Source organism: Nannobrachium achirus (genome assembly GCF_963921795.1).
Source record: "Nannobrachium achirus genome assembly, chromosome: 14".
In the NCBI taxonomy this organism is placed as follows: Eukaryota; Metazoa; Chordata; class Actinopteri; order Myctophiformes; family Myctophidae; genus Nannobrachium; species Nannobrachium achirus.
Window position 1 is genome coordinate 55,830,368 of NC_137821.1, and position 26,741 is coordinate 55,857,108.

At 41.9% G+C, this 26,741-nt stretch overlaps 1 protein-coding gene across 1 annotated transcript in view; it reads left to right on the forward strand.

Moving 5' to 3' along the window:
• Positions 1-9,825: 9,825 nt before the first annotated feature.
• LOC308298154 (protein NLRC3-like) overlaps positions 9,826-26,741 on the forward strand; it is a gene marked incomplete at both ends in the record, with an annotated part of 44,931 nt that continues 28,015 nt past the window's right edge. Inside the window, 4 exons of the mRNA XM_080741710.1 lie at positions 9,826-9,870; positions 9,998-10,288; positions 16,508-16,572; positions 16,791-18,566. Of these exons, the coding sequence (XP_080597836.1) occupies positions 9,826-9,870; positions 9,998-10,288; positions 16,508-16,572; positions 16,791-18,566 (2,177 nt within the window). The remainder of the gene's footprint in view (positions 9,871-9,997; positions 10,289-16,507; positions 16,573-16,790; positions 18,567-26,741) is intronic.

A 26,741-nucleotide genomic window follows, 5' to 3' on the forward strand; every position in this document is an offset into this window, starting at 1 on the left:
ACAAAGACACCGAACCCTGGCTGGTCCACACCACACTGATACAAACACTGTTCAGGGGTCTGCTATGACAATGTGTGGCCCCCAACAAACCTACGACACCAGACCTCCATGTGTGGCCCCCAACAAACCTACCACACCAGACCCCACGTGGCCCCCAACAAATCTACATTACACACATAGCCTACTGTATGGCCACAGCAGTGATGTTGCCACAGTGTTAAAGTCGTGTTTAACACTTTGGTGGCCATTGCTCTGATATACGCGGCCTTCAAACCTAGTCTGTAAACCCCACAGACACGGTTAACCACACTAAATAGCCAATCTTCAGGCTCACAACACAGTGCAATGCGACACATGGTGAGCTTGTAGACCGGGTATTTTTGCTAAATTTGGAGATACAAAATTTCTGCATGACAGAAAACAATGAATGTTTTAATATGTTTAATTATGTCTGTTTCATTTGTGACAATTAAGGTCAAGGCCTCAGCTCTCTGGCCCCTCCCCCAACAGAGGCAGGGCTGTGGGGTCGAGGGTCAGCGCTCTCATCAAAAGGTTCTCCACGGCTCAGGAGAGTTCAGGAGAACCAACGCTCTCCAGCTCTGACTCCTTCCCTAGGATCCATGGAGAGGCCTCTGTCCCCTTCAGAGGGTGAGTCAACATGTTCTACAACCAGTCTATACTGTGCCCTTCAGAGGGTCAGAGGGTGAGTCTGGTCTACAACCAGTCTATACTGTCCCCTTCAGAGCGTGAGTCTGGTCTACAACCAGTCTATACTGTCCCCTTCAGAGGGTGAGTCTGGTCTACAACCACTATAGTATACTGTCCCTTCAGCGACTCAGTTATCAGTGAGACTGTGATATTTCCAAGATGGATGCCACCCAAAAATTAGTTTTGACAGCTGGCTGTTATGGCAAAAAGTCTGCTTTTTAAGTATTATGAACACATTTGGTCAGTTTGAGCTTTCATTTCTATGTTGTCAATATGGCTGCAGGAATAAATAATGTAGGGTATTACGTTTTTCCTCAGATTCTATTTAGAATTGTGGGGATGATTGCAGAGAAAAATCTGAGAAAACGCCCACAATGTTTGTTAAAGATGACATTTTAATAAACAAACTACAATACAAACACACCCAGCCTTGCCAACAATTTCAGCTTTAGGTCTATAACAATTAACATAGTGGTATGCATTCAACTAACAGAACAAAAGATAGATTACTTAGTGACAGAGTGAAGTGGAGTTAGGGTGACCTACAAAGGTTCATTTTGACCTCTATGGTGATGTCTTGCCTGCTTCTAAAGCCAATGATACTATGGTACGATACTATTCACTGTCACTGTTGTCATGTGTTGCACTGATCCTGCTGCATTGTGTCTCTAGTCCCTGGCACCGGCATCCTAAGTAGCATGGAATTGCCACCTTCGCACAGGAACAGTTTTTCTGGCAGCCGTTGGTACAGCTGCATGATATTGGCTTGTTCAGTGGCACAGACCAGGCTGGCTGGGTAGATGCAAGGGGGACTACATTGCTATCACTGAGAGACCATCCATGAAAAAAGGGAATATCCGGCTTAGCAATGTGTACACGTTTATCTATTATGGTTGCTTGAGCAGCTCTTCTCAAGTGCAGGTCAAAGGCATTCTCTGACGGGGCAGCAGCTTTAAGAGGGTTGATCTATTATTGAGGAACTTGTACACTCTAATCTTACTCAGGTCAAATCCTCTGGTTGGTCAGCTTTGGATGTAGCAATTGTGAGGTCTTGTGCCTGATTGATGACATCATCTGAGAGGGAATCAGAAGAGTTTTCACCCAACTCCTCAAGTGCAGGGAGATCCAGACACATGCCTTCTTGCCAGTGAAGAAGGGATAGCTGGTGCTATCTCTGCCACTTAAACTATGGATAAAGGGCAGGGCACGACACTGTGCAAGCCCCAGTGCTGATACCATTTGATGGTATCACCTAAAGCTCTGGAACTGGAAGGCAACTGAGATGGGTTGCTGCATAGTAAAGGCTGTGACGGGTTGAGGTTTTGGGGTGCCAGTTAGGACTGGCACACTCTATATCATCCGTAGAATCAGACACTTCCTCACCCAGGAGTCAGCCCAGCTCCTCATCCAGACATCTCACTATTATAACTCTCTCCTCACTGGCCTCCCAGCATGTGCACTTAAGCCTCTCCAACTGATCCAAAATGCTGCAGTACGACTGGTCTTCAACCAGCCAAAATTCTCATGTCTCCCCCCTTCTCCACTACTGTAACACTCCCCTTCCCTCGATGACCACACATGAAGCGAGATAGCATTATTTAGGTTTTAGAATGCAAATTAGAAAAATACACAATGCAGGGCAAAGGTAGTGGGAATGTGTGTGCAAAGGTTCACAGAAATAGCACACTGCGTTCATGATTTAAGGCATTTTGTTAAAAACAGACCAATCCTGCAAACTTTGGAAGCCAATCTTAGCCAATCAGGATGGAATATGACAAAGCATCACATGACTATAGAGATCATGCGTACCGAGTTGCGTGAAATGTGGATAAAATCTGAAGGAGTAATGCAAAGAAATGTGTTTTACATAAGTCGGCCTCCTGGAGGCGCTTTAAAAGGCAGATTTGAAAAATGCAGGGCAAAGGTTTTTCCTTGGCCTCCAGGGAGTGCGCATACAATGTTTTACACTGATCGGTGGAGTTATAGGTAAAAACACAAATCAGCTTGTTATAGTGCCACCATGAGGCTGATGTGAAAATGTTCAAGTGACATTTCTTCCTCAGCCTAGTGGGAATTTGCGTGCAACATTTCAGGGAAATCAGACTCTGTGTTCATGATTGGAGGCATTTTGTTCAAAACGGAGCACTCCTGCAAACTTTGGAGGCCAATCTTATCCAATCAGGATGGAATATGAAAAATCTGAAGTATCTGTTTTGTTTTATGACTCAGAGATACTGTGTACTGATTTGCGTGATTTTGGACAAAATCTGTAGGAGAACTGTCCAATAATGGTTTTGCACAAATCCGCCTCCTGGTGGCGCTATAAAAGGCCCCTGTGAAAAATTCAGGGCAGAGGTTCTGCTCTGGCATCCAGGGAGTGTGTGCGTGCACTGTTTCGCTGCCATCGTAGCAACGGTGCCGGAGATTAGCTGCACAGACAGAAGGAGAGGACAGACGGACGGACGGACACACACACATGGACGGACGGCGTACAGGGTGCAAAACATAGTCTCCCCATGCCTTCTGCTGGTGGAGACAATAAGTGTTAAATAGTACTGTAATAATTACTATAAGATCTCCATGTTCTCTTCAACTCTTTATAAACAGAAAATGCATATTTAAACAAAATATATCACTACATTTTACTAGTAGATATAATACTTTAGGCAAGTGACCTTTTTACTTTTGGAAAATAATATTGAAACTGTTGACTGGTTAACTCATTCTCTGCCAAGTTCAACTTGCCTGTGCAATAGAACTGCCAAGGATTTCTGACGATTTCACTCATCTTGGAGGGACAATTGCGCATTGATGTTGAGGCATAAAATAACAAAACAAAGGCCTATTGGAAAGGCCTATTCGTGTGCTTTCCAGTGGTCCAAACCATACGTTTCAAACATGTTCGCTTATCTCAGAAAGTGGAAAAGTAAGGGCTTGGTATGGGGTCTTCACAGGCTGCTGAGAAGACATTTTGAGTAAAAGCATGTTTTAGTTTTGAAAATGGAATAACTTATGAATAAAATATGATTGCTATTATAAACTATACCTTGCTGGAAAGGCAAATTCGTGCTCTTTCCAACGCTCTAAACCATACGTTTCAAACATGTTTGCTGATCTCGTAAGGTGGAAAAGTATAGGGTATGGTATGGCGAAAAAACGGCTTCTGAGAAGAGTTTTTTTTTGGGGGGAAAATTGAATAAATATGAAGGAGCTATGAATACTATATAAACTATACCTCTCTGGAAAGATGAAGTCGCCTTCTTTCCAGTGCTCCCATCCAGATGTTTCAAACATGTTCTGTTGTTTAGAAAATTGGCCATGTATCACCCAAAACACCTCTAGGAACAAACTGAATACATGTTTTAGTAAAGTAGACTCTCGATCAGAACTCCTTTCTGCCTTTTATTTTTGGCTTCAGTGATGCAGAAGATATTTACAGTGTTTTCAAACAAAAGGGAAAAATAACAATGAATAAAAAATAAAGTGATTTTACAGACTTCAAGTGCATTCACAGTTCTCAATAGTGCTTTTTGAAATTACAAAAACAAGTGTTCTCATTCTCTCAGTAGTGGTTCAAGTAAATGACAATGAATAAAGGAACATTTCAACCCCCCCCCTCTGTAGTGGTTTTCAAGTAAACTACAAAATATGAACATTCCACGCCTTTTCAGTAGTGGTTCAAGTAAATGGCAATGACAAAAGGAACATTTCCCACCCTTTCAGTAGTGCTTCAAGTAAATGACAAAGAATAAAAAGTTCAGTTCTCACGTTCGCTGAGGGTTTCAAATGAAATAAAATAAAAATGTCAGGAACAGAAGAGCTGGGCAGTGAATCCACTGGCTCAGAAGCTGAAAAACACAATATAAAAAATAGGCTAGTTATAGTTTTTGCAAGGTAATATTGTGCACAAAATCAGTAGGCCTACATTGTTTCCATCCCCATCATGTCTCAATGTATGCATTTTGACACTTAGAATGAATGAAGACTTTTACAGTTGCTATGTGGATGTTTGGATTTTTAGATGGATAAAAGCATTGAACACAGATACAATAAATGTAGGCCATCTGTAACAAAAATAACCGTACCTTGACTAAAGCCAACCAATGATTCGCTGTCACCTGCAGATGGACCTGGCTCCTCACACTCAAGTGTCTAGATTGATCACAAAGAAACAAAGCACACAGATTTAGTACAAAACTAAACTGCAACATGCGTGCACACCCACACAGTGGCGCTCTCGCTCAATCTCTCTCTAGAGAAAGATCCACAATACATGTGGGCATACATTGTATATACTGTTTGTTCAGACTTACTGTTTTCTTTTTTGTTTTTCTTTACATATCTACTGCATAGTACTGTGTTCTATTTGTCTGTCATTCAATGTTATATGAGATACTTCAATGGTTTCCAGTGGAAATAAGCTTAGTCTTTTCATGGATAACCTTTTAGTAGACCTTGTACCAGTGAACTGTACCGTCATGAAACTGTACCTTTTCCTATGCAAACTTCTAATAAAGTCTTCAATCAATCAATACATGAGGAAAAACAATGCTGCCATTCGTTCCAAAAGCCATGTAACTATACAAATGCCACAATGTTTGGGCTCATTGCGCGCAGATCAGAGTGGGTATGGCAGGGGTATGCAGCTGCCATACCTTGGCTACAGAGGTAAATAATAAAAATGTAGGCTCTACTTTTCATCGTGCCTGTTGCTAAGGTATGGCAACATGACTGGTGTCTTGCACGCGTGCCCTGCACGCGCGCGTGCAAGACACCAGTCATGTTGCCATACTTTAGCTTGTTCTGAACTGACGCCACTGGGAGAGATGCACTCACTCCGTATGCAGAACACAGCGATCACATACAGTACAGAGAGAGAGAGAGACTGAAACACGATACAAATGCTGTTCCCCCTTCTGATTTACCAAAGTCATGATTTACACAAAATGAACATTTGTATTTTATTCTAGAGCAACGAGCGCGCGCGCACACGCAACCTCAACTAGGCAACACAACGAGGAGCACAGATCCGTTGGGAAAGGCCTGGCGTTGTTTGCCAACGTGTTTGGGCTCATTGCGCGCAGATCAGAGTGGGTATGGCAGGGGCAGCTGCCCGATCACATACAGTACAGAGAGAGAGAGAGACTCAAACACGATACAAATACAAATAAAATGCTTCGTACCACTGGTGTTGGCAGCATCCCTACGGCTCCATGTCGCCGTGGTCCGTCTCTTCCGAGTCGTAGGAACTTTCAGCCAGATCCCTGAACGCAGTGACTCTCAGGCTGCGTCTAAGACCTGGAGTCGCTGCCATCGGTCTCCACTCTCCACTGCAGCAGCCGCGGGTGCCACAGGGCGCTGGCTTCTTCTTGGGCGCTGCGCTTCTGGAGCCGCCTGGACAGCAGGGTCGGCGACGCGTCGATCAGTTGTGTGAACATAATCGGCACCCGATTGTGCATTGAAGATGGAAGGTTTAGGAGGATTGTTCAAGTGAGCTGAATCAAACTCGTTCACGCCATGGCCAGAGCCCTAGAGTTGCGTCACTCCCGTTCACTTCATGGGGCCAGGTCTTCTACGCACACATCTATTGGCGTATAGTGACAAACGGCGAACCGGAAGTTTACAAAATGCATTGAAGTCTATGAGGTGTAAAGTGACAATGAACCACGTGACCAGCGCTGTTTCTGACCCCGCGGTGACACCACTCTCTGATTATACTGCTCTGGCCATGGCCAAGCATGCCTGCAGGGAGAAAAAAAAGAGGAGAAACCGATCGCTAACGGTCTGTTTGAGCGACCGTCATGTTTCAGGGTTTATGGATTATAAACTATCAGGTAAGGCTATGTTTTACAACCATTTATACAGCGATCTGTCTGTGTTGTTGTTGTTGTTGTTACTTTTGGCACTGAATTGAAATGATGTTGTACTGTCTGAAACAGAAAGCGGACTGGTATCTGCTTGCTGGATTGCTATAGTGTGTGTGTGTGTGTGTGTGTGTGGGGACATCACGATAGTTTTTCACTTCGACGTGCTGTGTTAGTTGTGTGAACATATCGGCAATGTTTTACAACCATTTATACAGCGATCTGTCTGTGTGTTGTTGTTACTTTTTTTTTGTCTGAGAAGGGTAGAGAGAGGTTTTGAATGTTGTACTGAAACAGACAGCGGACCACCCAGCTGATTGGCTGGCACACACACACACACACACACACACACACACACACACACACACACACACACACACACACACACACACACACACACACACTAGCACGCCCACACACAAGCCACGGCTTTCTGGTTACCCGTCTCGCTCTCATTGTATAATTGGTTTCAGGTTTCTGAGAAGAGGTTTTTCTTTTTGGACAATTTAATGATGTTTAATTTCATGTGAGGCTGTGCACTTTTGTTTAATGTTGTAAAAAACACTGTCAGACTTTGAGGAAGTGTATCATATGTTGTGAGAGGCTGGATAAGGCTGAGATCTTTTGTGTACAGTATGTACAGTAAAAGACGTCCAGAAGACGTCTGGCACCGACATCCCCAGGGGAAAAGACGTTCTGAGGACGTTTAGCAGGGAGTGAGTTAATGTGTGTAGTGTACTTTCACTTTAAATTAATAACTTTGCTTCCTTGGGCAGCGCTGGCAGGTATCAATACACTTTTAGACAGACTGTCTGTGCCAGCGATGGTGATTAGATTTATTTCTTGAACGCCTCTTGTCTTGATTGTTTAGACCTGACGTCATGGGCCGCTATGCTTGATAACGGGCTCGACAAGCCTTAAGCTGTCTCAATACATTTGTGTCCCAGCACGCCAGGCGGCTAGTCATTCTTTTTTTTTTCATTTTCATGTTTTCATTTCATTTGAAAGCTGGGGATCATAGCTACAAAATGATATATTGGTTGTGGAGATTGACCCAACAGTTTTGAAGATATGGCTTATAGAATGATGCCATGCTGAAATAGTACTTTTGAGATATTCAAGTTTTAAATAAATTTCTAACCTGCAATGACCTGACTCCGCCACATGGGGAGCAATCTTCAATTCAATCTTCAATTCAAAGAAGCTTTATTGGCATGAGAACACAAACGTTTACACAGTGGTGGAAAAAGTACCTACATTTTATAATTAAGTAAAAGTATCAATTCTGCAATGTAGAATCACTCTGTTACAAGTAAAAGTCCAGAATTAAAAATGTACTTGAGTAAAAGTACAAAAGTATTGGTATCCAAATGTACTTAAAGTACCAAAAGTAAAAGTACAAAATGTTTGAAAATAGCAGATCTACAAGCTCACAACGCGTCGCACCGCAATGCGCTGTGAGCTTGTAGATCGGCTATTTTCAAATAGCCTTGGTATAACATAGGGCTAAAGTGGTTTATGTATGTTTTAAACTTTAGTTATTGCTTTGTAGATTAGCATTATTGGGCTAAATGTAAGACGCTACGCTGCGCCAACCGTGAATTCAACACAATCTGCTGTTGAGCAGTTTAACCAATTTGCTACGTACGTCTACACAAACGGTCAGATTACAAAGATAAATTGCTTAGTGAAGGCTCACGGATGTCACCATAGGGTACGCTCCAGCAGAATGTCCCGTAATGAACGTATTATTTAACGAGGAGCATTTTAATCGGATCGGTCGTCGTTTCCTTAAAAAGTTATTAATGTATCTAAGTGCAGTACACCTTGCAACCGATGGGGTCGCATGGCTGAAAAACAACAGAAAATGGCGTCTGATCGGATTAAAATGCTGTTTATTAAACAATACGAAAGATACGGGTAATTCTGCTTGAGCGTACCATACTGTGACATCTGTGAGACTTCAGTAAGCACTTTATCTTTGAAATATGAACGTTTTTGTAGACGTACGTAGCAAATAGGTTTAACTGCTCAACACGAGGTTGAAGTGAATTTATTACGTGCGCAACACTGTAACTCGTGCCCTATCTAAATTGGTCGGGCTAACTGTGCTAAATGTAGCATAATCAGTGTTTGTGTAACTTCAGTCAGAAGGATAATCTGACGGTTCTGACAGACTTAGCCTCCTCGCGTTGTGAGCTTGTAGAAGAGCAAAAATAGAGTTGGGTCGCCGTTTTATTCCATGTATAATTGTGTATACCATGCCTGCGTTAGCCTGCAGCTAGCGCTAGCTAACGTTAGCGTTAGCCGTTAGCCACTCATCCAGAATAGTCTAATAAGTCAATTTTCCAACGGAGTGAACGATTGCATTCCGTGTCCTTAATGGATTTTTTTCCCCCTGGCTGTCAATGTTTTTATTGTCCAAAAAGAAAACGCTCTGAACGTTAAAACTAGACAGTTTACGATCATCATGACACTGTTCTCAATGCTAAGTCAATGCTAAGCAGGGACAACAAAGGACTTCTCGCATCCGGCTCAGGCAGGAAATGGAACGGATCCTTTTTTTTCCAAACTCGAGAAGAAGAATAGCGCCAGAAACAGCGCAATAATAAATAAATAAATAAGAGATTAAATCATTATAACAACGTAACGTGGTTCATTTGGAACATACGTGGCACTCCATTAACGGGATAAATACTGTGGTTTGCAACGCTAGGTAATGGAGTCCCGATTTTACCGCATTTGACTACAAAGGGCTGACAAACTGAGGCTTGATTAAAAATAAACAATGCATTGTAGCTACATGGCTGGGAGGACCAACAGAATTGTCCCGATCTCTCACATTAATTAAAAAAGTCTTATTTACATGCAGAGTTAAGCTCTGACGTTTAAGTGAAATGTAGCCTGATATTTATGAAATACTTTTGTGGCTTTATCACATTTTAAAGAAAAAAAAAAAGTTATTTCAGCTGTGGTCTAAAGTGGTACCATGCGAAATGACTGGCTCTGGGTGAGATTCAGACACATTTTGTATCGAGTTTGTACGGGTTGGGTTTCGAGCTCAATCCGATGTTTCTTGACCCACTTCCCTGATCTCACGGGAAAGTCATGAAAGGTGGCAAAGGCTGATTGATCGGCGTCATACTTGTAGTGTTGCCAGTCTCCAGACGAAGATGCTGCAAGAATGTATTGCACTATAATATAATGGCATAATCTGACATCTGACAAAGTTGTGTACTTTCAACCCGGATTAATGACCTGCTACAATGCCCTGGGCGTCGCCGTCGGCCTGGCGGAGGTAATAAATCTCTCTTCCTACCAGGGTTGATCAGCAGAGAGCAGACTCTCCTGCATCCAGCTGTGTCTCCATGAAGAGTGATCAGCAGAGAGCAGACTCTCCTGCACCCAGCTGTGTCTCCATGAAGAGTGATCAGCAAGGAGCAGACTCTCCTGCATCCAGCTGTGTCTCCATGAAGAGTGATCAGCAGAGAGCAGACTCTCCTGCATCCAGCTGTGTCTCCATGAAGAGTGATCAGCAGAGAGCAGACTCTCCTGCATCCAGCTGTGTCTTCATGAAGAGTGATCAGCAGAGAGCAGACTCTCCTGCATCCAGCTGTGTCTCCATGAAGAGTGATCAGCAGAGAGCAGACTCTCCTGCATCCAGCTGTGTCTCCATGAAGAGTGAACGGTCCGGAGGAGGACTCGTGGACTTCAGAGTTGGACAATCTACTGATCAGAGGTCAGAATGTAAAACACACACACAACTAGAAAGATGAAATTCTGGGACATTGCAAGTGTGGTTGCACTGACACGCGTCACGATGAATCTGCTGGGAAATGAATTCCATCTTACATTATCCCTTTCATGCCCATATATGGATATCTCTGTATCTGTCCTTGTCTCTATTTGAGCGGTGCTAACCATTCCGCCCTTGTCCTTTTTATGCCCATATATGGAGATCCCCGTCTGTAGAACAAGCCACACAGACATGGGATGTCTTCCTCCATATATGGGCAATCCCATATGAAGTCCTGTTAGATATGGGCTTAATATTGATGACATCAAGGATCTCCACATAAGGGCATGAAAGGGATTCTGTTAATGTGGTTCCCCTGACATCACACTCACAGTGATGTCAGAGCGTGATGTCAGAGCGTTAAACCTATAGACCGTAAAAAAAACGTACACAGACAGACGTCTGGAGACATGATGTGCGCTGTTCCGTTTCTCATACTAAACTGCGACCTACGGTCGCAATGAAACTGCCCTGTTAGGGAAACCTGACTAACAACACATGATTTATTCATCAAAGCCATGTCACGTCATGAGACATGAATAAATGCTCTGGTTCTCCATACTACCTACATTGTTCAGATGCTCACCTGAAACATTTGAGATGTGGGACCAACCATCTCAAGACAAGTTTACAAAGTTCACCTACTGTTCCACAACAAAGTTAGAGCTATAATCTAGTTATATAGTTATATTTAGATATATTTATACTATTAGGCTATATGGTGACCCAAGGAAAAGTGTCTAGAAAATGGATGTCAGTTTCCAAATGCAACAGAAAACACTGCATACGCACACAAAGCTTATGCATGACTGCATCAAATAACCATTAATTATGAAAATGCCCCCGACCCGCACCGACACTTATTTTTCCCACCACTTTTTCTTGGAGGAAGGAAACCACTGATTTACACTGACTTGCAAACGTTTTCTAATGTGCAGTGCATGCAACTTGCCTGCTTGTTACCCTTAATATGAAAATTAAGCCACATTGTGGCTTTTGAAAGTGTTTTAGATAGTACGTCGATTATTAAATAATATAAATAGTAACATGCACTGCATTTCTGGTCTGACTACAGTGACTCGCTGCACAGCAGTGGAGACACACTAAAAATCCTCTTATAGCAGACCTTTACTTTGCAAACTGTTAATACAGTTTTCCACAGTTATCAATGTTGGTTTGGATCCAATAAACACAACGTTTATTCAGTTTTAACAGCTTTTATTCAGCACACTGTCTGTAAACAACAACACACGGTTTCCGTCCATATTCACATCTGAATACCCAGCACCCCCTGCGCATGTGTATAGATCCACGGTGTGAGCCGTAATGTGTGCAATAGAGTAGCAGTGTAAGTTAACAATCAATATCAATAGCCTTTATTAATATTTCTTCTGTCTTACCAGCATTGACGGATCTGACATCTGCGTTTAATGTCCAGTGTCCAGTGTCCACATCGTGGCCTTTACCGGCTTTCTATCAGCTTGGGCTATAAATCAAACTATTAATAATCCAACCATCATGGTTTAGGCTACATGAAACATCTGCCTTTTAATTTCTTGTCCACAACATGCACATAATGCCCGGGCAGCAGCAGGCTGTTAACTGTTGACTGTATAGTCCGAGCGTTTCAGGCAAAAATCGTGCACTTTATGAAAGAAGCATGAAATTTGGCACCCAGTTAGAACATGCCTTATGGAACATTTTTGGCTATAGGGGCATCGCAGATTTGTCTTGGGAAACTTGTGGGAGCCAATCAAAGTTGCTCTCATAGACTTTACTATAGAGTAAAATAATAATAAAAAAATATATGTTTTAAGTAGCATGTGAGGGGTCAAACTAGGTGTTTTTCGGGATTCTGAATCCCATGCAAGCATTTGTTTTGCACGAAAAACATTTCTTTCCGAGAATCGTACGCCACAAACTTTGAAAAGTGACGACTCATCACTAAACCATAGTTTTATGGGGTCTGTTTTTTAGCCCAAGGAATGTTTTTCCTTCAAAACAAATGTTTGCATTGGATTCAGAATCCCGAAAAACACCTAGTTTGACCCCTCACATGCTACTTAAAGCATATTTATTTTTTGTATTATTTTTTTTTGTAAAGTCTATGAGAGCCCAATTTAAATTGGCTCCCACAAGTTTCCCAAGACAAATCTGCGATGCCCCTATAGCCATAAATGTTCCATATGACATGTTCTAACTGTGTGCCAAATTTCATGCTTCTTTCATAAAGTGCACGATTCCATCAAAATACTGCCCGAAACGCTTGGACTAGTAGCAGTTTAGACATGGAATTATAATCCAACCATTATGGTTTACATGTTGTCATGGAGGAAGTGGATAGCATCCACCGTGGACGGGTTCAACGCTGTTCTTTTCTCTTCGATGACCCTTCCAGCTGTGCTAAAGCTCTTGTTTTTTACTCTTATCTATCTTTTCCTACTTCTCTGTAACTTTGTAAATAGCTGTATACTGCTGTGCTACAACTGGACAACTGAATTTCCCCCTTGGGATAATAAAGGTATCTATCTATCTATCTATCTATCTATCTATCTATCTATCTATCTATCTAAAGTTGCGTTCGCTGCTGCCTGGAATAGCCAGAATGCCCCTGGCGAGTATCCCTAGTTTAGGGTAGGTGATGTTCTTGCCACCCCATTCCTCTCGTGTCTGGTGAGTCTGTGAGGAATAAAATTCAATGTCATCGATGACATTATCCACAGGCACGTTGTCCCAGTCCTCAAAGTCAAGTCCTGTAGTGCAGCTCTCTTGGGTGCAGGCGGACCATCACCTGTTGCAGCATTTTCCTCTGGCTCGGTGGTGGTGTTGTTATGGATGTCGCTCAGCTGTTTCCGAACTTCAAGAAGAATAAAGAAATGTCCTCTTCATTCACATGATAATTATTTCAACATTTGTATGATTCCAGAAGTCTTCACCACAGACCAGTGTCTCCAACAGTGAAGAGTGACCAGTCTAAAGATGAACCTCCTTCAGACACTGATGAACCTGGACCTTCACACACACAGTATGCCATTCCTTCTAAATTGAATGTGGAGTTGTGTCATGATCCAAGCAGGATAAAAGAAAACAGTTTATAGGCCAAAGCGTGAAGCTGGCTGTTGTAGCGCCACCATTAGGCTGTTTCATAGCAATCAGACGCTGCATTCATGATTTGTGGCATTTTGGGCAAAACGGGCCCCTCCCACAAACTTTGAAAGCCAAACGTTGCCAATCAGAAGGGACTGTGAAAGAGCTGACAGATTGATTATGATCACGTGACCACAGAGTTGAAACTATGTGCATGGCTTTGTTTGTGAGCCCCGCACGGAGGAACACAGATCTGTGTCAGACCCCAGACCTGCACATACATCATAACTTTACGTGTTGGTTCATGCTTAAAAAGAACAGATCTTACAAGATAACATCCTGTACCATCGCACAGTGTTGATAGCTTGTAAATCTGCGCATGTAATAACCTCCTCTACCGGTTACAATGCGCTGCTCCACAGATCTGCGGCATGTCTGCTGGACACAGACACACCACAGTGCAGGCTCATAGACCCATACAGTGAAGAGACACATACACACCACAGTACAGACTCATAGACCCATACAGTGAAGAGAGCACTTTTATCTCGGTCAGAAACAAAAATAAATCATGCTCATTGTAACGAGTAAAGCAGTGTTATTTGGATGAGTAATATGTAATAACCAGTAAGACTCCCTAATCGGGAGATAAGCGACCGTTGGTCGCTTATCTCCACAAATAGGCCAAAAGTTTGTTTTACCAATTATCAAGACATACGGGCAGTTGACAGTTTGCCATGGTTACTCATTGAAGTTGAATCTCCATATATGGAGATAACCTACGCATCACACTAAGTCTGACCTCACCAGCCCATATTTGGGCATGAGCAACTTATGTCTCCATATATGGAGATATGATGACATCACACAGTCCTCAGCCGATGATGTGGTGTGATGTCATACAATACACAAACGAGCCCTACAGTATAAAGGGGCAATTCTTGCCAGGAAAGAAGCATTTCTTCGACTCAGACCTTATCGCCAGGGTTGGCTTATAGCAGCTGTCGGTAGATAATGCCGGTCTTATATAAGGGTCATTTGTGTACGGTGTGATTTGCCATGGTTACTCATTGAAGTTGAATCTCCATATATGGAGATAACCTACGCATCACACTAAGTCTGACCTCACCAGCCCATATTTGGGTATGAGCAACTTATGTCTCCATATATGGAGATATGATGACATCACACAGTCCTCAGCCGATGATGTGGCGTGATGTCATACAATACACAAACGAGCCCAGATATGAGCAGGGCAAAGGTGTGACGTGTGACGGACGTGACGGGCGGCCGGTGGAGGTTTTGATACTAAACTGCGACCTTACGGTCGCAATTACAGTAATATATAATTAAAGGGATAAGAAACCCCGCCTCTTTATTTGTTTTATCAGATTTCAGAACATGAAAAGATTTCTAAAATGTAGGCGTGGTTATCTGCCGTTGTGGGGGGAGGGGGCGGAGTAATGCGTGCAATGCATATCATTGTGTTCTACAGAAAGAGACGGAGCGAAGCTCGCAGTGGGCAACACTTGTTGCTGTTTGCATTTCGGAAACAAATTTAAAACAAGCCATTGGAGGTGTAAAAAGTATAAGATTCGGCAACTCCATGTTCTATGACCTGTCAACATGTCTGAGCTTTTATCCATGGACAAACTTTCTCCAGCTCTGGACTGTTTACCACATAACCGGAGAAGAATGGACGGATTGGCTAGCTAGGCTAGCGCTGATAGCTATTTTCTATGTAGTGTAGCCTGTGCGTGTGTGTCTGTGTGTGTGTGTCGTGACAGTGCGCGCGCACACACACAACGTCCACACACGAAAAATAGCAGATCTACAAGCTCAGAGCGCATCGCGAAAGCGACGCGTTGTGAGCTTATCAGCTATTGGCGACATGTCGGAATGGAGAGAGCCTCCCGTAGTTATGTAGCCGAGCTAATAGCCGTAGCAGCAGCAGTTTCTCATGTAAACACGTTGGTTTTGGCTCTACGGCTATTAGTTCGGCTAGCTACATAGCCGACCTACACGCAACGCGCTGTGAGCTTGTAGATCTGCTATTTTCCGCGTGTGGACGTTGTGTGTGTGCGTGTCCATTCTTCTCCGGTCCGGACCGGTTCCGTGCTGGAGAAAGTTTGCCCATGGATAAAAGCTCAGACAGCTTGTTTGTAAAATACTTGCACATTTTAACTGGTTAAAGAACATGGAGTTGCCGAATCTTTATACTTTTTACACCTCCAATGGCTGGTTTTAAAATTTGTTTCCGAAATGCAAACAGCAACAAGTGGCCCACAGTCTATGCTCTGAACGACACAACGAGACGCCAAGCTGCGTTTCCAAATAAGGCGACTCTCTTGTCACTACAATGAAACCACACCCCCCTTGATACAACTCTATATTAAACAAACGTTAATATTAATTAGATATGCCCACGTCACGTCGCACAAATGGTACACTGTGAGCTCATATTTAATGAGCTGTGCCAAATATTTATTTTCTCCTCTATAACTAGAAGTACACAGAAATAGCTACAGAGACAGCAGAAAGCTCTGAATCCCCACGCCTATGGGCAAATTGAACCATATCACTGCTCCCCATCACAAGTGACTCATTGATATAATATATATTTATAGAAAAGGTGATTTTGTGTTTCATGGCCCTTTAAGTAACTCCTGCCCAAGTTACTTAATTATACTGTCCAACACTGCACATACATCATATGAGTGAATGATATAGTCATATCTCCTTCTAACCCAACACTGCACATACATCATATAAGTGTATGCTATAGTCATATCTTCTAACCCAACACTGCACATGATATAAGTGTATGATTAGTCTCCTTCTAACCCAACATTGCACATACATCCTATAAGTGTATGATAGAGTCATAACTTCTAACCCAACACTGCACATACATCATATAAGTGTATGATAGAGTCACATCTTCTAACCCAACACTGCACATACATCATATAAATGTATGATTAGTCTCCTTCTAACCCAACACTGCACATACATCATATACACGTATGTCATATCTCCTTCTTGTCCACAGAGAGAGGACTTGTGTTCTGATCACACCTGGACTGAAGACGTCCCTTCAAACCACAAGTGGACAAAGTAAGAATGGACACAGTTTGGAATAATTATCATTTTTACTACCTAACCCTAACCCAGCTGTAAGAATGTAAAGTTATGAAAGAAGCTGAATGTTTAAAATGTCTTCATTGTCTTCTCAAAGCAGGTGTCAGTCCGCAGGAGGATTTAAAGGTTTATAAGGTCGGTTTGAACCGTCTTGATCGTGTGACATACGTCACTGAAGTGCCCTCCCTCACCAGCATCTTCACAGAGCTCCACATCTCATTGGGAGAGAGTGAAGGGGTTAATACCCAACATGAGGTCTGGCAGCTTGAGACAGCTTCCAAGAAGAGGACCCTCCATGATGAACCAATCAAATGCAGTGACATCTTTAAGCCCCTCCTTCTTGGCAGAGATAAACCCATCAGAAGAGTTCTGACCAAGGGCATCGCTGGCATTGGAAAAACATTCTCTGTGCGCAAGTTGACTCTGGACTGGGCAAGGGGTTTGGAAAATCAAGATGTCATTCTCCTGGTTCCCTTCTCATTCCGGGAGCTGAACTTGGTAAGAGATGAGCAGCACAGTCTTCTCTCGCTGATCCATCGTTTCCACCCAGAATTAAAGAAGGTCACAGCAGAGCAGCTCGCTGTCTGGAAGGTTGGCCTCATCTTTGATGGTCTGGATGAAAGCAGGTTTCCGCTGAAATTTGAGAACATTCGCTTTGGTTCTCATGTCTTCCAAGAGAATGACATTGTTTCTGATGTCACATTGACATCATCAGTGGATTTGCTGTTGGCAAACCTCATCGAGGGGAATCTGCTCCCTAACGCCCTCCTCTGGATAACTACAAGACCTGCAGCAGCCAATCAGCTCCCTCCTGATTGTGTTGACCTGGTGACAGAAGTACGAGGGTTCACAGATCCCCAGAAGGAGGAGTTCTTCAGGAAGAGATTCAGTGATGAAAAGCTGGCCAGCAAAATCATCTCACACATGAAGACATCAAGGAGCCTCCACATCATGTGTCACATCCCAGTCTTCTGTTCGATCACTGCTACTGTTCTGGAGGACATGTTGAAGACAGACGAGAAAAAACAGCTGCCCAAGACCCAGACTGCGATGTACAGCCACTTCCTGTCAGTCCAGACAAAGAGGAAGTGGGAGAAGTATGAAGAAAGTCATGATGTGAATCAACAGCAGCTCATGGAGAAGGACAGGGAGGTTCTTCTGAAGCTGGGCAGGCTGGCGTTTGAACATCTGGAGAAAGGCAGCATCATGTTCTACCAAGAAGACCTGAAAGAGTGTGGTCTTGATGTGAAAGACGCCTCGCTATACTCAGGACTGTGCACAGAGATCTTCAAGAGAGAGAGTGTGAGCTTCCAGAGAACAGTCTACAGCTTTGTTCATCTGAGCATCCAGGAGTTTCTGGCTGCAGTCTACCTGTTCCACTGTTTCACACATAAGAACATGAAGAAGAACATGAATGTACTGAAGACGTTCCTGGGAGAAGAAGAGGAATGGGAGAAGATAATGAGGAGGAGGAGGATGGTAGGAGGAGGAGAAGGAGGAGGAATGACCCTGGAAGACTTACTTTACAGAGTCATGGAAAAATCCCAGGCGAGTAAAAATGGCCACCTGGACCTCTTTGTCCGCTTCCTTCATGGCCTCTTACTGGAGTCCAACCAGAGTCTGTTGAGAGGCCTGCTAGGTCAGAGAGAGAACATTCCAGAGACCATCCAGAGAGTCATCAACAACCTGAAGAAGATGACCAATGAAGATCACTCTCCTGAGAAAATGATCAACATCTTCCACTGTTTGATGGAGATGAACGACCACTCAGTACTTCAGGAGATCCAACAGTACCTGAAGTCAGGGGACATACAAAAGGCAAAACTGTCTCCATCCCAGTGTTCGGCTCTGGCCTTCATGCTGCAGATGTCAGAGGAGGTTCAGGATGAGGTGTACCTGGACACATACAACACATCAAAGGAGGGGCGACGGAGACTGATCCCAGCTGTGAGGAACTGCAGAAAGGCTCGGTTAGTATTCATGTGAATAAAAAACGTAATAGAATCGAGTCAATCTACGTTCAAACTGCTACAATATAACCAGAAATGATGATTAACATAAAACATTGGTTCTCAAAGTGCAGTCCGGGGTCCCCCAGAGGTCCAGTTCCAGTGGGTCCTGGAACTAAAAATTACTATATAGTGCTTTTTGTCCAAAGGGTGGCGCCATATGAAAGGTTGTGGGGACACTTCATCAGTAGGGTTCATTCTCCAGGGAGCATCAATGTGCTCCATAAGTTTCATGACAATTCTCACATTAGATTTTCACACATCATGTGTGCAAGTGGACATTTTGACCTAATGGTGGTGCTAGAGTGGAGGTCCATGAGGTCAGTAAAAGCAGTAGGTTTAATCCTGTGGGGAGAATAAATGTGATCAATGAGGTTCATGACAATCTGAACCTTAGACATGTTGTGACAGTGAACATTTTGACCTAATGGTGGCACTAGTAGAAAGACTATTTGAACACTAACATCAATAGGGCTCATCCTCTGGGGAGAATGAAGATTCAGTCTTTATTTTTATTATTTGTGACTGGACACAGCTAGTCATTGATCTTTTTTTATTTTCATTTTTTCATTTCATTTGAAATCTGGGGATCATAGCTACTAAATGATATATTGATTGTGGAGATTGACCCAACAGTTTTGAAGATATGGCTTATAGAATGATGCCATGCTGAAATAGTACTTTTGAGATATTCAAGTTTTAAATAAATTTCTAACCTGCAATGACCTGACTACGCCACATGGGGAGCAATCTTCAATTCAATCTTCAATTCAAAGAAGCTTTATTGGCATGTGAACACAAATGTTTACACAGTGGTGGAAAAGTACCTACATTTTATAATGAAGTAAAAGTATCAATACTGCAATGTAGAATCACTCTGTTACAAGTAAAAGTCCAGAATTGAATTGAGTAAAAGTACAAAAGTATTGGTAATAGCCGGGGAGCCACTGTGCCAAAATGAGAGAAGACCTGTGATGTCATGACATACTCATTTTTCCTATTAATTTGGTCAATAAGGTACACAGAATGAGAGGCCTGCTCTGCCGGAAACACTGCGAAAAAAAGTTTCCCATTGACTTCACTATACTGGAAAAAAAACACATCAGAAAAAGTAGCATGTGAGGGGTCAAACTAAGGGTTCTTCATGATTCTGAATCCATTGCAAGCATTTGTTTTGCATGAAAAACATTCCTTGGGCTAGATTTCAGCCTCTCAAACCTGTGAAAAGTGATGAGTCATCACTTTTCACCGTTATTTTGGTCCGTTTTCTAGCACAAGGAATGTTTTTCATGCAAAACAAATGCTTGCAATGGATTCAGAATCATCAGGAACCCCTAGTTTGACCCCTCACATGCTACTTAAAGCATATGTTTTTTGGTGTGTTTCTTTCCTGTATATTGAAGTCGATGGAGTGAATACAAATGGCCATAACTTTTTTTTGCAGAGTTTCCAGCAGAGCAGGCCTCTCATTCTGTGTACCTTAATGACCAAATGAATAGAAAAAACAAAAATAAAAGGTATGTCATGACGTCACAGGTAAAACCCTATTCTTTGAGCTTTTGGGCCTGTGGCTCCCCGGCTATAACCAAATGTGTTGAAGTACCAAAAGTAAAAGTCCAAAATGTTTGAAAATAGCAGATCTACAAGCTCACAACGCGTCGCACCTCAATGCGTTGTGAGCTTGTAGATCGGCTATTTTCAAATAGCCTTGGTATAACATAGGGATTAGACTAGACATTCTAATGATCACGAAAAACAATATTACAGGCATTTTACTTTACTTTTTGTGAGGAATAGCTTCAGTTAAAAAGTTCAAGTTCAAGTTCAGTTTATTATGTCCCAAGCTGGGCAATTTGTATTACAGCAAATGATAAAAGCTCTCAAACCACAGTGAAACATACACAGGACACATGGACATAGACATAGACATGATCACAAGATCCAGTTAACATATAAGTAAGTGTTACAACAACGCAACCATAAGAACTAACCACTACCTCCTCCTGGTTCCGTTATTGATCGCACGGATAGAGGTAGGGACAAATGAAAATTTGTACCTATTATTTTTTAACTACAGGGGCCTCCAACCATTGACCAGAAGGCAGTAGCTCATATAAAGATCTGAGGGGATGCAAGCTATCCGCTCTAATAGCAGATGCCTTCCTAAGCACCTGCTCGTCATATATGAGACTCAGACAGCTGAATTTCTGCCCCACAATCTTGCTAGCACACCTAACAATCCCATTTAGGGCATTTTTCTGTTTGATGCCAAGATTTCCAAACCAGCAAATGATAGAAAACGAAATTACAGACTCTATAAAAGCCCTATAGAACAGAATCATCAAGGACTTATCCACCTGAAATTTGGCTAGCTTCCTTAAACAGAAGAGGCGCTGTTGACCTTTCTTACACAGCATTTCAGTGTTAGAGTCAAATTTCAAACGATTGTCGATAATGGTACCGAGATATTTATAGGTGGTCACCAATTCCACTATCTGACCATTTATGACAGTACTCTCGGGAGCAAGTGGTGATCGCCTAAAATCAATGCACATATCTTTAGTCTTTGTGGTATTCAGTTGTAGAAATGCCTCTTCACACCAGGAGGCAAAGTAATCCACAACTGGGCCATGGCTGACCTCACTATCACTCAAAAGACTAACAATGACAGAGTCATCTGCAAATTTAAGAATATGTCTATCAGCATGTTGACTTCTACAGTCATTTGTATACAGGATATACAGGAGAGGTGAAAGAACACAACCTTGGGGTGAGCCTGTGGATGATGTTAGTTCTCCAGACAGTTTCCCATTCACTCTTACCCTCTGGGTTCTATTAGTGAGGAAATCAAGAACCCAACCAGTAATACCTTTGTCCAAGCCAAAGTTGTTAACTAATTTTTCAACTAGTATGTGTGGCTGAATAGTATTAAAGGCCGACGAGAAATCAACAAAAAGAAGCCTAGCATGCTTTTTGCTGACTTCCAGATGTTCAAATACAAAATTCAGTAAGGTGATGGTAGCATCAGACACTCCTCTCTTAGGCCTATATGCGAATTGCATAGGGTCCAGGAGACACTCGGTTTTCTCTAGGAGCTCTTCCTTAACAAGTCTCTCAAATGACTTCATAACCAGAGAGGTTAAGGCCACCGGTCTAAAGTCATTTAGAGCCTTTGGGCCTTAGGAGCCTTAGGAAAGTGAGATGTTGTTCGTCCAGACGCTGGAATTTCAACTTTTCTGGGAAGTGTGAATGTCAGCCTCTGTGGGGCGTATTTATATGCAAATATAGTGGCATTGGCATGGCATTGTAATACTAAACAATAGGATTTAATGATGATGTTAATGTGAAAAAAGAACAGGAAAACTAATTATAACATTTTTTTTAAAATGATTTAAAAAATGTTGCCAAAAAGCAACGCTGGGCCTTGCAGGGTTAGTTACTTTACACCACTGCGTTTACATACATTCTAACTTGGAGAACTTGGCTATTTGTACTTTACTTTAGTAAATCCAATTTCCAATATTTTAACTTCTACTCCACTACGCCAACATGTATCTCAAAACTTATAATAGTATAGGCCTATAATATAAAATAGGCCTATACATAAACCACTTTAATTCACACAGTAACTGTGTGAATTGTTTCTAAACTAACAAATTGGCCTATTTCAAAACAATACTTGAGTTCTATTGTTTTATCTTCGTCACAATAATTGTGAATTGCCTCGAAACTAACACATTGGCTATTCAAATTACACAGCTATGCTTTAAATAATAATTATGTGCAACTGTGGTGTGGATGCTTATAGACATACAGCTATGATACCGAGTTAGCATGTATTTTGTTGTGTATGTATTTATTTATTTATTGGGGAAAAGCTTCCGTTACATGTAGGCTACTGTACTGTACCTGTTTCCTATTTCCAATACTTTTACTTCTACTCCACAATACATCTCGGATCCAAGTATTGTACATCTAACTAAAGTTTTCAAATAAATGTAGTGGAGACATTTATTTGAAAACTTTAGTTAGTGCTGATACTTTTACTTGAGTATAGTATGTGAGTACTTTTTCCACCACTGGTATATCAATAAACGAGAACTACTATTCTATCTCTTTCTCATAATGCCCAAATGTAATCCTTTGTTCTGCTGTCATAAGCCCACGTTTGCCAATGGTCTTCAGGTGTTAATGGTCAGTTTTGAAATAATTCACACACAGTAACTGTGTGAATTACTGCTCGAAACTGGACATTAACACCTAAAATAGCTAACTGTAGCTATGCTAAGTGCTTTGTGTAACTTGGGTCTCAGTGTTTGTGTAACTTTGTGAAGGATCATCTGACTCTGATAATAAACCACAATATACAGGTTTAACCGCCATACATTGTGAGCTTGTAGATTTTCATAGATTGGCAAAAATAGAGTTGGATCACGTTTTATTCCAGTAACCCAGTTGTTTATACGATGGCTACATTAGCCTGCAGCTAGCGCTAGCTAACGTTAGCCGTTAGCCACTAATAAACAGTCATCCAGAATAGTCTAATAAGTCAACTTTCCGACCGCAAGGGAACGATTACATTCCATGTGTCCTTCTGATAGATTTTTACCCCTGGTTGTCATTCCTGTCAATGTTTTATTGTCCAAAAAAACGCTCTGAACGTTAAAACTAGATATTTTACGAGGACACTGTTCTATTCAATGCTAAGCTAACTCAATGACAAAGGACCGACCGCACCATTTGCGGAAGTCACAGACGCCTCCAGGCAGGAAGCGGATAATTTTTTCCTCCAAAGCCCGAGAAGAAGAAAACGGGATGATAAATAAATTATAGATTAAATCATTATAACAACATTACGTGGTTAATAATTGTTCATTTGGAACATACGTGGCATTAAATTAACAGAATAAATACCGGAATAAATATCGCTAAGTAATGGAGTCTCGATATTACCGCATTTGTCTACAAAGGGCTAACAAAGGCTGGCTAGGACTAGCATTTTAGCCATATTCTGGGAGGACCAACAACATTATGTCCCGATCTCTCACATTAATAGCCGGGGAGCCACAGGCCCAAAAGCTCAAAGAATAGGGTTTTACCTGTGACGTCATGACATACTTTTTATGTTTGTTTTTTCTATTCATTTGGTCATTAAGGTACACAGAATGAGAGGCCTGCTCTGCCGGAAACTCTGCGAAAAAAAGTTATGGCCATTTGTATTCACTCCATCGACTTCAATATACAGGAAAGAAACACACCAAAAACATATGCTTTAAGTAGCATGTGAGGGGTCAAACTAGGGGTTCCTGATGATTCTGAATCCATTGCACGCATTTGTTTTGCATGAAAAACATTCCTTGTGCTAGAAAACGGACCAAAATAACGGTGAAAAGTGATGACTCATCACTTTTCACAGGTTTGAGAGGCTGAAATCTAGCCCAAGGAATGTTTTTCATGCAAAACAAGTGCTTGCAATGGATTCAGAATCATGAAGAACCCTTAGTTTGACCCCTCACATGCTACTTTTTCTGGTGTGTTTTTTTTTCCAGTATAGTGAAGTCAATGGGAAACTTTTTTTCGCAGTGTTTCCGGCAGAGCAGGCCTCTCATTCTGTGTACCTTATTGACCAAATTAAAAGGAAAAACTAAAATTTGGAGTATGTCATGACATCACAGGTCTTCTCTCATTTTGGCACAGTGGCTCCCCGGCTATAATTAAAAAAAGTCTTATTTACATGCAGATTTAAGCTCTGGCGTTTAAGTTAAATGTAGCCTGATATTTATGAAATGTATTTTCAGCTCTGGTCTAAAGCAGTACTTTCCGAGATGACTGGCTCCCAGTCAAACTGGGACACATTTGTTTAAATACATGTTGTTTATGATGCTTATGTAAGCTCTCAATGTGAGACATATTGTGAACTTGTAGATCTGCTAGTTTGGCTGAATGTTCAGCCCAGAATAGGGTCACGTACAGGCCATATTGTGGCGCTCTGCCTTACACCATTTCTAACTAGATAGAATATCTCGCGGTGAACTTCATGGACTAATGGGTTTGATTTTACATTTAATCTTTACAGACTTGCTGGCTGTGACCTCAAAGAGACAGACTGGGAAGTTGTGGCTTCAGCTCTCAGCTCTAATCCTTCACATCTAACAGAACTGGACCTCAGTGGGACAGAACTGGACTATTCATCCATGGAGCTGATCTCTGCTGGACTAAAGAGTCCACATTGTAGACTGCAGGTCCTAAGGTCAGACTATTTGTACCACCACCACCATTATTATTATTAGTTTAGTGTTACTATTTATTATGTGATTATAACATGAATGCTGTGGTGAGACTTTATTTGAAGCGTGTGAATAAGGTTGACATCATGGTAACCCACGCTGACTAGAATAATGATAAGGTACAGTGACTACAGTATGTGATCCATCATGGCTGCTAGGGAATGATCACATCCAGTTATGTAATCATTTGACTGTCAAACTGGTGTAAACACAGACTGGAAGGTTTGCTGGTTCCTCAGCCCACCAGCACCAGCAGTCTGATCAATTATGATCACTGTTGTATCTGTAAGAGTTTCAGATTAAAACAGTCCATTACTCTGAAATGTCGTCAGCAGCTCTAAAACGTTGACAAGACGTTAAAAACAATGGCGGGGAATCACCTTTCTTCTATTTTTTTTTCCAGCTCTGGATCTAGTTTCTCTTTTTCTACAACTGGTGCAAACATGGGACAAACTACAGCGTCTCGCTTAGTAATGGATGCGCCCGGTCAGCTGATTATTATTACCAGTAAGACGCCTAAGGGCTGGGCAAGGTCGCACCATGTCTTGGCCATCTGGCCAGTGATGTACAGTAAGACCAGTTACCCATATATGGAGACCCCTGGTACGCATATTGGCATTCACAATTATGGGCTTAATATTGATGACATCAGGGATCTCCATTTATGGGCCTAAAATGGATTTGGTTCCCTTGGCAATACAGGGATCTCCATACCTCCATATATGGGCATAAAAGGGATTTGGTTCCCCTGGCATCACAGGGATCTCCATTATGGCAATAAAAGGGATTTGGTTCCCCTGACATCACAGTGATGAGCATGAGAGTCAATCAACAAAGAAGACAAGATCACAATTGGAAATAATGGATGGCTATGTTTCTATACAATTCGAAGATCAGGTAAAAACAATAGAAAAAATACATGGCATTAATCTATATTAGTTATGGCAAGTGGACATTTTGGCCTAACGGTGGTGCTAGAGTAGAGATCATGAGGTCAGTATCCTGTGGAGAGAATAATGCCCAGTCCATATGGCACCGGGAAAGTCCTTGAACGGGGAGGTACATTTACGGTTGCCCATGGGTGTCCACATGCAAACGCATGGAATGGAGGATGTAAATCCTCCAAAACTCCGGCCGCAGTACATTTTTATTACCCGGGCGAATTTATTTTGCCATGTGGACTCCATAAACGGAGAAGTTCTGAATTTGTCGTCTCATATCTTTCCACAAAATATTAGAAAACGCACAATAGTGGGCTGGATAAAAGCCTGGCTCAATAAGCAGGATCGATAAGGTGCTCCTCATTATCAATAAAAAATAACGAGCGTATCTGACGCGCGCCTGTCTCTTCTCTTGGTCAAATTCTTGCCATGAAAAGAGAACTGACAGCACTCGCATTATAAGAGCACTCGCATTATAAGCCAGCGATTGTTATAATTCAAAGACCTCTATAATCTGTGAGAGAAGTCTGTTAATTTGCTGTATGATTTTATTCCGTTTCTGTCAAACAATATAATAAGCATAATAAAGGCAGAGAATTCATTTTACTGCATTATAGACCATTTGTGGCTTTTTAAATTGTTTCCAGGTGTTTTTATTTATTTATAGGCCTATAGAGCATCTCAACGGAAGTGGTTTACTGGTCCCACAAAAAAATAGCCCATTAATTTTCCCCATAGACTTTTACAAAAATATTTATAACAATTATGTTATGCCTAGAACCAAGCCATCCAGGATTGCTGTGAATCATGACCATAAAAAATTTGATCCTATGTGAAAACATATTTTAATATTAAATTATTTGATATACTACATTTAATAAATAACCTTTGTTTAGCGATTTTCAAAA